General features: G+C 49.3%; 1 protein-coding gene across 1 annotated transcript in view; it reads left to right on the forward strand.

The window, feature by feature from the left end:
- Nucleotides 1–2,578: 2,578 nt before the first annotated feature.
- Nucleotides 2,579–14,147, forward strand: part of LOC141131235 (C-myc promoter-binding protein-like) — a gene marked incomplete in the record, with an annotated part of 198,952 nt that continues 187,383 nt past the window's right edge. Inside the window, 1 exon segment of the mRNA XM_073618313.1 lies at nt 2,579–2,733. Within this exon segment, the coding sequence (XP_073474414.1) occupies nt 2,717–2,733 (17 nt within the window).

Genomic DNA, 14,147 nt, shown 5'->3' on the forward strand with positions numbered 1-14,147 from the left:
TCAGGTGCTTAAAAAAAAACATCCCCCCCCGCTGTAATTCAGGTGCCCGGCATCCAAAAAGGGGCCGGATGCCTGAATAAGGGGTGGCTACAGCGGCCATGGATAGATTCATGCTATACATGAAACTATCCATTTTACATAAAGGGGCCAGCTGGAGAGAAGGGGCGGCGCCTGTGCGCCCCTAATGGATGCACTGCCACTGCTTGTTGTTAGTAATAGGATAGTAAAACATTTTTTTTTTGCCAGTAAATCCCTTATACAGCCCACTTCCTGTTTCTTGTCTGGTCATTAGCCTAGGATTATGACATCACAGCTCTCTCTCTCTCACTCTTGTGAAAGTTTGCCAGGAAGAGAGGGGGGATGAGTCATAAGAGGGCCAATGAGGGCTGCAGAGCTGGAGGTGTGCCTCTGTGCGTCTGTGTATAAATCCAGGAAGTGAACAGGCAGCAGCTTCAGCTGCCCACAATTAAAATGGCTGCAGCCAGACTCAGTGGAGGGAGATTCATATTTGGCAAGTACAGAATAACAGTATATATAAAATCATATGAAAAGTGGTTGGAGGGAAGCTTCAGAATGGAAAAGATGTTTTTATTACAAATTATGTTAGCAGACTGTAGTTCCTCTTTAAAGTGGTTGTAAACCTCAGACATGAAATATGAGCAAAGCATATCCCTCTATAGTGTGTACTTGTCTCTATCCGGAGCCTCAGCAACAGTCACATCAGGTGCATTTCCTCACACAGGCTCATGATGGGATCCATAGTGAAAACACAAAATATAAGACATCGCTGGAGAGAGAGGGGGCTCAGGTAAGTGTTGGGGGGGGGGGGGGGGCAAGGGGGGCTGCTTTTCATCTTAATGCACCTTCTGCCTTTACAATCCTTTTAAAAACCTAACCTCAAATGCTCATAAATTCGCATAAACGTGGTGTGCAAAAGCTGTAAAACTGACATTTTTCCAGAAAAGAAAAAGATTTTCAGCTGCCTTGTATACATGAGCCCTAAAACTCCTCATCAAACCCACAAGTTCTGGGGGGGGTCTGCCAAAAAAATGCTGATAAAAGCCTATGTGTGCATGGACAGATAGAAAAACATTCTGGGGAGTTTACTGGCTGCAGAAAAAAACACCTGAAGTCAAAAACAGTAGCTGCAAAAACATCCAGTTCTATATTGGGACCATATCGGTATTTTATAAAAAATCAGTCTCATCAGTATCGGATCATCAGTGCCCATTGCCCATCAGTGCCACTTATCAGTGCCCAGAAGTGCCACCTTATCAGTGTCCATCAGTGCTTCCTATCAGTGCCTTCTCATCACATCAGTGCCTATCAGTGCTGCCTATGAGTGCCTATCAGTGCCTCCTCATCAGTGTCCATCAGTGCTGCCTTATCAGTGCCCATCAGTGCTGCCTTATCAGTGCCCATCAGTGCTGCCTTATCAGTGCCCATCAGTGCTGTCTATCAGTGCCCATCAGTGCTGCCTATCAGTGCCTCCTCATCAGTGTCCATCAGTGCTGCCGTATCAGTGCCCATCAATGCCTCCTCTTCAGTGCCTCCTTATCAGTGCCCATCAGTGTTGCCTTATCAGTGCCCATCAATGCCTCCTCTTCAGTGCCTCCTTATCCGTGCCCATCAGTGTTGCCTTATCAGTGCCCATCAGTGCTGCCTTATCAGTTCCCCCCATCAGTGCCCATCAGTGCCTCCTGATCAGTGCCCATCAGTGCTTCCTCATCAGTGTCCATCAATGCCTCCTTATCAGTGCCCATCAGTGTTGCCTTATCAGTGCCTCCTCATCAGTGCTGGCTATCAGTGCCTCCTCATCAGTGCCCATCAGTGCTGCCTTATCAGTGTCCACCAGTGCTGCTTTATCAGTGCCCATGAATGCCTCCTTATCAGTGCCCATCAGTGCAACCTCATCAGCACACATCAATAAAGGAGAAAAATTAGCTGTTTGCAAAATTTTAGGTCTTTTTTCGTTAGTTTAGCAAAAAATAAAAAACCCCCAGTCACGATTAAATACCACCCAAAGAAAGCTCTATTTGTGTGAAAAAAAATAAGAAAAAAAATATTATATGGGTACAGCGTAGCATGACTGCGCAATTGTCATGCAAGTGTGACAGTATTGAAAGCTGAAAGTTGGCCTGGGCAGGAAGGGGATAAAAGTGCCCGGCAGGCAAAGTGGTTAAACTTTAATTGTATCAAATTTTTATTCACTCCAAAATTAGACGACAGGCACCTAAAATGACGAAGATGTCTTGTCATTCTCAGCTTCCTATCAGCCTCTTTGGCATGCGTAGCCAAGCACTTTTCTTTTTTCTATGCGGTAATAATAATTCCCGCAACATGGAATTCTTCAGCTGTTTGAACCTCGGCCTCTTTTCCTGCCAGCACCTGGTTAAGAGTTTTAGCAGCTGTTCCTTTTTTTTTTTTTTGTTTTCCAAGAAAAACATTCCATAGACCTGGAAAGGGACCAGCCCCAGCGTGGACCAAGAACCTTCGCCAAGAACACGAGCAGAAAGTGGCTCGTCCGTGTGACTTCCTCCACCTCCCAACTGTAATCTCAGCATGTTACAAAGACCCGGTGCGTGTTCTAAAAAACCGCAGGGTTTCCCCATCACACTGCTAGTCAGAGGAACAAGGACACAGCAAGCGTCTCATTCACTGCTGGCTCGTTAGGAGACGCCGATCGTTGTACAGAGCACATTCAAGACTCGGAAGGATGTCTCCTATGGAAAGGTAATTCAATATTCATTCATATATAATTGCTAATGTCTTCTGCATCATCGTGGCCATTTCCTGTTAAAGAATTATCTACAACAAAAGTCTTCTCATTTCGCTGCTTTCTGAGAAGCATGTGTGGTTTGTAAAGTGCATGGAGGCAGAAGGACTTGTGTCCTGTTCAGGATTAAAGATCACATGATTGAGTATCCTTCATCCGGCAATGATAAATCTGTGGCTAGCATGGGGCCACCACCGGCTTGCCATATCTGGAGAACGGTCTGGAACGTTTTTGCCACGGTCCCTGTTTATCCATGGAGAGTCCTAAGTTTTCAAAGTTTTGTTGATTGACAAAACTTTTTTTTTGGCACTACCCTGTTTCCCCGAAAATAAGACCTAGTGTGATTGTCGGTGATGGCTGCAATATAAGCCCCCCCCCCCTCCCCCAAATAAGCCCTAGTTAAAGTCCTTGTAGGTCTTATTTTCAGGGTAGGGCTTATTTTCGGGAAAGCGGGGTAATAAAGTGTTACCATATGGGGTTGCCACCTTTTCTTCAAAGCCAAACCCAAACAGGGCAATTTTTTTTTTCTCTCTTATGCCCCGTACACACGGTCGGACTTTGTTCGGACATTCCGACAACAAAATCCTAGGATTTTTTCCGACGGATGTTGGCTCAAACTTGTCTTGCATACACACGGTCACACAAAGTTGTCGGAAAATCCGATCGTTCTAAACGCGGTGACGTAAAACACGTACGTCGGGACTATAAACGGGGCAGTGGCCAATAGCTTTCGTCTCTTTATTTATTCTGAGCATGCGTGGCACTTTGTGCGTCGGATTTGTGTACACACGATCGGAATTTCCGACAACGGATTTTGTTGTCGGAAAATTTTATATCCTGCTCTCAAACTTTGTGTGTCGGAAATTCCGATGGAAAATGTGTGATGGAGCCCACACACGGTCGGAATTTCCAACAACAAGGTCCTATCACACATTTTCCGTCGGAAAATCCGACCGTGTGTACGGGGCATTAGTGTACACTATAGTAGAGCTGCGCGATTAATCGTCAAGAATCGTTATTGCGATTCTTTCCCCGTTGCGATCTTGATAAAAGCGTTTCATTTTCTCTCTGCTCTTCTGAAGCCACAGCCGACAAAAAAAAGGAAGAAAAAATCCGGGCAGTCTGCCAAGAATCACAACATTCTTTAGCAGTGAACTTAAAGCGGAGGTCCACCCTAAAATTAAAAAATGACATTAAAATTCTACAAAAAATCTATTAAAAAAATGTGAAAAAAAAAAAAAAAATTTTACTTACCAGAAACCCCTGTTGTTAGGCAGTCTTTGTAATCTGCCTCTTCCTATTCCGCGGCCGCTGTTCTGTCACTTCCTCCTCTTCGGCGAGCTGCCCCGTTGCCTTCTGGGACATGTGTCCCCCCCCCCCAGAAAACAACAGGGCCATTCACAAAGCGCCGTGCGACTCGCTCATGCGCAGTAGGAAACGGGGCAGTGAAGCCGCAAGGCTCCACTGCTGGTTTCCCTTAGTTAGGATGGCGGCGCCGGCACGCAATCCGATGGATGGATCGGCCTCGGGGGGCCAACATCGTGGGCTCGCTGGACAAGTGCCCTTATTAAAAGTCAGCAGCTACAGTGTTTGTAAAAAAAAAAAAGAAAAAGGCTGGAACACTGTAAGTATAAACATTGTAACAATTTGTCAAAGGAATACACTTTGGTGTGTAAATTAAGAAAGTTTAACCACTTAAACACTAAACCTTTAAAATTATTTTTTTTTTTGCTAGAAAATTACTTAGAACCCCCAAACATTATATATTTTTTTTTTAGTAGACACCCTAGAGAATAAAATGGTGGCTGTTGCAATATTTTATGTCACACTGTATTTGCGCAGCGATCTTTCAAATGCAATTTTTTTGGAAAAAATTACTTTAATGAATTAAAAAAAAAAAAAAATAAATAAATAACCAGTAAAGTTAGCCCAATTTTTTTGTATAATGTGAAAGATTTTATGTCGCCAGAATCGTGATCTTTTTATTCTAAGCAAAAGAATCGTTGATTCTCATTTTGGCCAGAATCGTGCAGCTCTACACTATAGTATTATAAAAGACCTGGAACCCCTTTGGGAGGCCCAAGGATAGTATTAACCACATGCCGACCAGTCGCCGCTGTTTTACTGCGACAGAATGGCACGGCTGGGTGAAATGACGTTATGTTACATTGCTTCGCCCTGTGGCCACTAGGGTGCATTTTTATAGCACTGATCGCTGTGTAAATGCCAATGGTCCCAAAAAAGTGTCAAAAGTGTCCAATGTTTCTACCATAATGTCGTAGTCCCAATAAAAATTGCAGATCGCCGCCATTACTAATAAAAAATAATAATAATAATTTTAAAAAATGCCATAAATCTATCCCCTATTTTGTAGACGCTATAACTTTTGCGCAAACCAATCAATATACGCTTATTGCGATTTTTTTTTTTTAACAAAAATATGTAGAAGAATACATATCGGCCTAAAATGAGAAAAAAAAATGTATATGTTTTTGGGGGATATTTATTATAGCAAAAATAAAAAATATTGCGTTTTTTTCTAAATTGTCACTCTTTTTTTGTTTATAGCACAAAAAAAAAAAACCAAAACGCAGAGGTGATCAAATACCACCAATGTTATGTTACGTCGCTTCGCCCTGTAGTCACTAGGGGCATGCACGTGCCCGCTGCTCGCCCCCAGAGCCGATGCAAATGCCCGGCGGGCACGATGACCGCCGGGCTCCCGCGATCGCTCGTGACACGGCGAGAACCGGGACCTGTGTGTGTAAACACACAGATCCCGGTTCTCTGAGGGGAGAAGAGACTGATCGTGTGAACAAATCTCTCTCTTCCCCTAGCAAGTCCCATCCCCCCTATAGTTAGAACACAGAGAGGGAACACAGTTAACCCCTTGATCGCCCCCCTAGTGTTAACCCCTTCCCTGCCAGTGACATTTATACAGTAATCAGTGTATTTTTATAGCACCGATCGCTGTATAATTGTCAATCGACCCAAAAATGTGTCAAAAGTGTCCGATGTGTCTGCCATAATGTCGCAGTCTCAATAAAAAAAAAAAAAAAAAAAATCGCAGATCGCCGCCATTACTAGTTAAAAAAAATAAATAAAAATGCCATAAATCTATCCCCTATTTTGTAGACGCTATAACCTTTGGCGCAAACCAATCAATATACGCTTATTGCGATTTTCTTTACCAAAAATATGTAGAAGAATACATATCGGCCTAAACTGAGAAAAAAAAAATTGTTTTTTGAAAAAAATGTGGGATATTTATTATAGTAAAAAGTAAAAAATATTTTTTTTTTTTTTTTTCAAAATTGTCGCTGTTCTTTTGTTTATAGCGCAAAAAATAAAAATCGCAGAGGTGATCAAATACCACCAAAAGAAAGCTCTATTTGTGGGGAAAAGGGGACAAAAATTTCGTTTGGATGCAACGTCGCACGACCGCGCAATTGTCAGTTAAAGTGACGCAGTGCCAAATTGTAAATTCAGTTTTGACAATGAAAGCTGATTGGTTTCTATGCAGAGTTGCACCAGGTTTTGCACTCTGCAGCTTTAGTAAATAACCCCCATAGTGCACCTTCCTATCTACAGTATTTACTAATGCTAGCAGCATAGGGATTAAACCTAGTGAATGTTGATGGAAGTTCGGCTCTAACGATATAATTTTCAGGAAATATTCATAGATGAAAAAAGGGAGATGGTCCGGTACTAGGGTTGCCACCTGTCCAGGATTCACCCGGACAGTCTGAGTTTTGAATCATTTGTCCAGGTTTCAGCCCACCTGACACCCGGACACATTATTCAGAGAGAGCTGTAGCTCCCCAAGTAACCAAGATAGTCACCTAAAAATCTGTGGGTGGCTGTCTGGGGGCAGATTCGGCATCACTGGGGGGGCGGGGTGATGATGTCAGCAAGAGCAATTTTGCCGCGGCGCACTATGTGTGCTGCATTAACCGTTTCAGCCCCGGAAGATTTTACCCCCTTCCTGAACAAAACTGAAGAAGCTGAAGTTAGAAGCTGATTGGTTACCATACACAGCTGCACCAGATTCTGTGCACCAGTTTTAGTAAATCAACCCCTATATTACCAAAAGTATTGGGACACCTGCCTTTACACGCACGTGAACTTTAATGGCACCCCAGTCTAATGCTGGCCATACACTATACAGAAAATCGGCCGAACCCATTTTCGAAAAACGAACGTTCGACCGTGACCGCAAACGATCATGCCATCATATAATGACCGATAATCTGTTCAGTGGACATGAATAAATAATTTTGTGTTCGTTTTTTTACATATACCTAGTGCAGACAGTTCGGACGGGAAACACATTAACCTTGCAATTTATCGTACGTTCGGCAGAAATTTTCCAAACATGCCGTTCGTTTTTTTTCCACAAAAACGTCACAAACAATTATCGATTTGTACCCACTAACTTGCCGAAAAACGAACGAAGTGTCCATACGAACGATTTTTCGGCCGATTTTCTGTATAGTGTATGGCCAGCATTAGTCCGTAGGGTTCAATATTGAGTTGGACCACCCTTTGCAGCTATAACAGCTTCAACTCTTCTGGGAAGGCCGTCCACAAGGTTTAGGAGTGTGTCTATGGGAATGTTTGACCATTCTTCCAGAGGTCAGGCACTGATGTTGGACGAGAAGGCCTGGCTCACAGTCTCCAGTCTAATTCATCCCAAAGGTGTTCTATCGGGTTGAGGTCAGGACTCTGTGCAGGCCAGTCAAGTTCCTCCACCCCAAAATCACTCATCCATGTCTTTATGGACCTTGCTTTGTGCACTGGTCCAAACCATCTGGAGGAGGTGGGATTATGGTGTGGGGTTGTTTTTCAGGGGTTGGGCTTGGCTCCTTAGTTCCAGTGAAGGGAACTCTTAAGGCAACAACATACCAAGACAGGACCTTGACTCTGTGCAGGCCAGTCAAGTTCCTCCACCCCAAACTCGCTCATCCATGTCTTTATGGACCTTGCTTTGTGCTCTGGTGGGCAGTCATGTTGGAACAGGAAGGGGCCATCCCCAAACTGTTCCCACAAAGTTGGGAGCATGAAATTGTCCAAAATGTCTTGGTATGCTGACGCCTTAAGAGTTCCTTTCACTGGAACTAAGGGGCCAAGCCCAACCCCTGAAAAACAACCCCACACCATAATCCCCCCCCCATACCAAGACATTTTGGACAATTTCATGCCCCCAACTTTGTAGGAACAGTTTGGGGACGGCCCCTTCCTGTTCCAACATGACTGCGCACCAGTGTACAAAGCAAGGTCCATAAAGACATGGGTTAGCGAGTTTGGGGTGGAGGAACTTGACTGGCCTGCACAGAGTCCTGACCTCAACCCGATACAACTTCTTTGGGATGAATTAGAGCAGAGACTGCGAGCCAGGCCTTCTCGTCCAACATCAGTGCCTGACCTCACAAATGCACTTCTGAAAATATGGTCAAACATTCCCATAGACACACTCCTAAACCTTGTGGACGGCCTTCCCAGAAGAGTTGAAGCTGTTATAGATGCAAAGGGCGGGCCAACTCAATATTGAACCCTATGGACCCTATGGACTAAGACTGGGATGCCATTAAAGTTAGGGTGACCAGACGCCCCCATTTTCCGGGGACAGTACCCGGACTGAGGACACTGTCCCCAGACCAAGACTGTCCCTGGATTTGTCCCTGGCAGAGGCTCCGCCCCTGCCTGCTCTGACACAGTGGCGGGGGGGGGGGAATGTCAAGTGATGCCGCTACAATCAGATATGTGACATGATGGCAGGACGCAGAGCAGACTGGTGCAGTGAGTCAGATGACCGGCAAATCCTTTATACGTTTGTGATCAGCTGTTATTGGACACAGCTGATCACGTGGTAAAGAGCCTCTGTGATTTGCTCTTTACCCCGATCACTGCCGATGCGCAGGGGGCGCGCAGGCAGCGCAACCATGGGAGGAAGTCATATGACAGCTACCCGGCAAAGCGCGGCTATGCTGTAGCGTCATTCGGCTATAGCGTGGTCGCGAAGGGGTTAAGGTGTTAATAGTACAGGTGGATAATGGTACAATGAGTAATCCGATATAAACTGGTGAACTAGGGGTTAATGACTTAGATGGATAAATACCTGATCGAGTAATATTGCAGTTGACTGCCAGTAGAGTGAAGGGGGAGGAGCTTTCTGCCCTTCCTGGAGACCCCACGTTACCAGAGCCATCACTGGAGGCACCAGGAGGGAGAAGAGGGGCAGAGAATCACTGAGCATGAAGGAGGGGGAACCGACTGACACCGAGAGCAGGTGAGTGCCAGTGTCATTGATCCCATTCCTCCCACCACCATCCATCTGCCCCTGATCCCATCCATCCCACCATCCCTCTGTCCCTGATCCCATCCATCCCTCTGCCCCTGATCCCATCCATCCCTCTGTACCTGATCCCATCCATCCCTCTGCCACTGATCCCATCATCCCTCTGCCACTGATCCCATCCATCCCTCTGCCACTGATCCCATCCATCCCTCTGCCACTGATCCCATCCATCCCTCTGCCACTGATCCCATTCATCCATCCCTCTGCCACTGATCCCACCCATCCCTTTGCCCCTGATCCCATCATCCCTCTGTCCCTGATCCCATCCATCCCTCTGCCCCTGATCCCATCCATCCCTCTGTCCCTGATCCCATCCATCCCTCTGCCACTGATCCCATCAATCCCATCATCCCTCTGCCACTGATCCCATCCATCCCTCTGCCACTGATCCCATCCATCCATCCCTTTGCCCCTGATCCCATCCATCCCTCTGTAACTGATCCCACCCATCCCTCCGCCCCTGATCCTATCCATCCCATCATCCCTCTGCCCCTGATCCCATCCATCCCACCATCCCTCTGCCACTGATGCCATCCATCCCACTACCCCTCTGCCCCTGATCCCACCATCCCTCTGCCACTGATCCCACCATCCCTCTGCCACTGATCCCATCCATTCCACTATCCCTCTGCCCCTGATGCCATCCATCCCACTATCCCTCTGCCACTGATCCCATCTATCCCACTATCCCTCTGCCCCTGATCCCATCCATTCCACCATCCCTCTGCCCCTGATCCCATCCATCCCACTATCCCTCTGCCCCTGATCCCATCCATCCCACTGCCCCTGATCCCATCCATCCCACTATCCCTCTGCCCCTGATCCCATCCATTTCACCATCCCTCTGCCACTGATCCCATCCATCTCTCTGCCCCTGATCCCATCCATCCCTCTGCCCCTGATCCCATCTATCCCACCATCCCGCTGCCCCTGATCCCATCCATCCCACCAGCCTTCTGCCACTGATCCCATCCATTCCACCATCCCTCTGCCACTAATCCCATCCCTCCCTTTTCCCCTGATCCTATTCATCCCACCATCCCTCTGCCCCTGATCCCATCCATCCCACCAGCCCTCTGCCACTGATCCCATCCATTCCACCATCCCTCTGCCACTGATCCTATCCTTCCCTTTTCCCCTGATCCTATCCATCCCACCATCCCTCTGCCCCGATCCCACCCTTCCCTCTGCCCCTGATCCCATCCATCCCTTTGCCCCTAAGCCCATCCATCCCACCTTCCCTCTGCCACTGATCCCATCCCACCATCCCTCTGCCCCTGATCCCATTCCTCCACCGCCATCCCTCTGCCACTGATCCAATCCCTCCACCGCCATTCCTCTGCCACTGATCCCACCACCACCGCTGCTACTGATTCTATCCCCCCCACCACCATCAGTGGACTGATTCTATCCCCCCCACCACCGCCGCTACTAATCCCATCTCCCCAAACACCCTCAGTGGACTGATCCTATCTCCCCCCACACCACCACTGCTACTTATTCCATCCCCCACCCCCATCAGTGGACTGATCCTATCCCCCCCCACCACCACTGATTCCACCCCCTCAGTGGACTGTACGTAGCGCACTCCTGAACTCTGTATATAGCGCACCCTTGAACTCTGCACTATTAACGTTCCGCACACCTGAACTCTGTACAAAGCGCACTCCTGAACTGTGCACTCTGTACATCGTGCACCCCCTGTATGTTTCACACCCCTGAACTCTGCACATCGCGGACCCCTGAACTCTGCACATCCCTGAACTCTGCACTCTGTACATTGCGCACCCCTGAACTCTGCACTCTGTACATTGCGCACCCCTGAACTCTGTACATACAGTAGCGCACCCCTGAACTCTGTACATACAGTAGCACACCCCTGAACTCTGTACATACAGTAGCACACCCCTGAACTCTGTACATAGTGCACCTCTGCACTTCTTTGGTAACGATTAAAATACAAAATATGCATTGAAAAGTATTTTCTCTATCTTATCTTCTTAACATTTGATAGTCATATCCCACAAAAGTAAAAAAAAAAGCTGCGCTTTAGCGCTAACTTTTGTGAGCTTCAGGCGTTTGGCTTCAGGTGACGTGGAGTGGAGATGTGACCCGAGAATAGATTTTTTCTTCTCCAGCGTTTGGGCGCTCCCAGCTACAAAATGCTGAGGTGTGAACGGGACCTTACCTGCTCTCCTGGTGGCCCTAGCAGCTAGGAGTGTGTGTAACCCCTCCCCCAATAACACCCCTCCCCCCGACTGCCACCAACGGCGATAAAAGGGTTACATGAAGGAAATTCAGGACAGTCCTGGGGGGCTGGAGGAAGAGTCTGCAGGAGGCAGAGCATTGCACCCGCCATACACTGACTGTGGGTGAGATGAGAGATGAGTACCGGTTTGGTCCAAACTCAGGCTCAGACTGAACCTGGAAACACGCTGTCACTCCTGCTCCTGGTCAGGCCAATCCCTGCCCCCCCCCCCCCCCCACAGCTGATTGTACATAAAGGGGCGGGGACATCATTGACCATATATGGTCATATTATGTCAATAATATCACAGACATCCCCGCCTTTGTGCACATGCCGCTATGGGGGGCGGAGAATGTTCTAGATAGGGGCGGGAGCAGTGGCGGCTGGTGCTCCCTCGGTCGGGGGGAGGGGCGGCAGACGGACCTGACACTCCCCCCCTGTCGCTCCGGCCCGCACCCATCTCCACCCCCCTCACGAAAGGGAAGGAACTGGTAAATTACATATTTACCAGCCCCTTCCTCCACTCATCCTAAAACATTCCCTCAGCAACATCCGGCGGGAGAGGAGAGGAGGGAAGCCAGCAGCACTGCGGGGTAAGGAGCCAGGGCAGCAGGGCCGGTGCTACCACTAGGCAAACTAGGCAGCCGCCTAGGGCGCCCGGCTCCTGCTCTCCTCTCCCTGCAGCAACTAACTCTCAGCAGGCAGGCGCTCTGTCCGTACATAGGGTCAGAGGCGCAGCAGCAGCAGAGGACTGTGTCCCGACTCCCGAAGGAATGGAAGCAAACATCCCCTGCGCCGCTGCGTGTCTCTGATCAGTGATCTGTCTGTCTCTCATGGTCACCAGTCTCTGATTGTTTTCCGTGACCGTCCTACAGCCAGCTCTGCCTCTCTGCCCAGTGACCCCTGGCCCCGCCCCCCCATCGTAGAGGCCGCTCTTCATTCTGGCCTGTCCTGAACAACGGCAGCATCACTCATCAAGTGCTATAGCGCCATAGTACCCTGCACCCCTCACTATACACACTGCTACCAATCCATAGTACCCTGCACCCCACCCATAGAACCCTGCACCCCACCCATAGAACCCTGCACCCCACCCATAGAACCCTGCACCCCTCACTATACACACTGCTACCAATCCATAGTACCCTGCACCCCTCACTATACACACTGCTACCAATCCATAGTACCCTGCACCCCACCCATAGAACCCTGCACCCCACCCATAGAACCCTGCATCCCACCCATAGAACCCTGCACCCCACCCATAGAACCCTGCACCCCACCCATAGTACCCTGCACCCCACTTATAGAACCCTGCACCCCACCCATAGAACCCTGCACCCCACCCATAGTACCTTGCACCCCACTTAAAGAACTCTGCACCCCACCCATAGTACCCTGCACCCCACCCATAGAACCCTGCACCCCACCCATAGTACCCTGCACCCCACCCATAGAACCCTGCATCCCACCCATAGAACCCTGCACCCCACCCATAGAACCCTGCATCCCACCCATAGAACCCTGCACCCCACCCATAGAACCCTGCATCCCACCCATAGAACCCTGCACCCCACCCATAGTACCCTGCACCCCACCCATAGTACCCTGCACCCCACCCATAGTACCTTGCACCCCACCCATAGTACCTTGCACCCCACTTAAAGAACTCTGCACTCCACCCATAGTACCCTGCACCCCACCCATAGAACCCTGCACCCCACCCATAGTACCCTGCACCCCACCCATAGAACCCTGCACCCCACCCATAGAACCCTGCACCCCACCCATAGTACCCTGCACCCCACCCATAGTACCCTGCACCCCACCCATAGAGCCCTGCACCCCACCCATAGTACCCTGCACCCCACCCATAGAGCCCTGCACCCCACCCATAGAACCCTGCACCCCACCCATAGAACCCTGCATCCCACCCATAGAACCCTGCATCCCACCCATAGTACCCTGCACCCCACCCATAGAACTCTGCATCCCACCCATAGTACCCTGCATCCCACCCATAGAATCCTGCACCCCACCCATAGAACCCTGCATCCCACCTATAGAACCCTGCACCTCACCCATAGTACCCTGCACCCCACCCATAGAACCCTGCACCCCACCCATAGTACCCTGCACCCCACCCATAGTACCCTGCACCCCACTTATAGAACCCTGCACCCCACCCATAGTACCCTGCACCCCACTTATAGAACCCTGCACCCCACCCATAGTACCTTGCACCCCACTTATAGAACTCTGCACCCCACCCATAGAACCCTGCACCCCACCCATAGTACCCTGCACCCCACCCATAGAGCCCTGCACCCCACCCATAGAGCTCTGCACCCCACCCATAGTACCCTGCACCCCACCCATAGTACCCTGCACCCCACCCATAGAGCCCTGCACCCCACCCATAGAGCCCTGCACCCCACCCATAGTACCCTGCACCCCACCCATAGAACCCTGCACCCCACCCATAGAACCCTGCACCCCACCCATAGTACCCTGCACCCCACTTATAGAACCCTGCACCCCACCCATAGTACCCTGCACCCCACTTATAGAACCCTGCACCCCACCCATAGAACCCTGCACCCCACCCATAGTACCTTGCACCCCACTTAAAGAACTCTGCACCCCACCCATAGTACCCTGCACCCCACCCATAGAACCCTGCACCCCACCCATAGTACCCTGCACCGCACCCATAGTACCCTGCACCCCACCCATAGAACCCTGCACCCCACCCATAGTACCCT

The sequence above is a fragment of the Aquarana catesbeiana genome, linkage group LG03 (genome assembly GCF_042186555.1).
Source record: "Aquarana catesbeiana isolate 2022-GZ linkage group LG03, ASM4218655v1, whole genome shotgun sequence".
Taxonomy (NCBI): domain Eukaryota; kingdom Metazoa; phylum Chordata; class Amphibia; order Anura; family Ranidae; genus Aquarana; species Aquarana catesbeiana.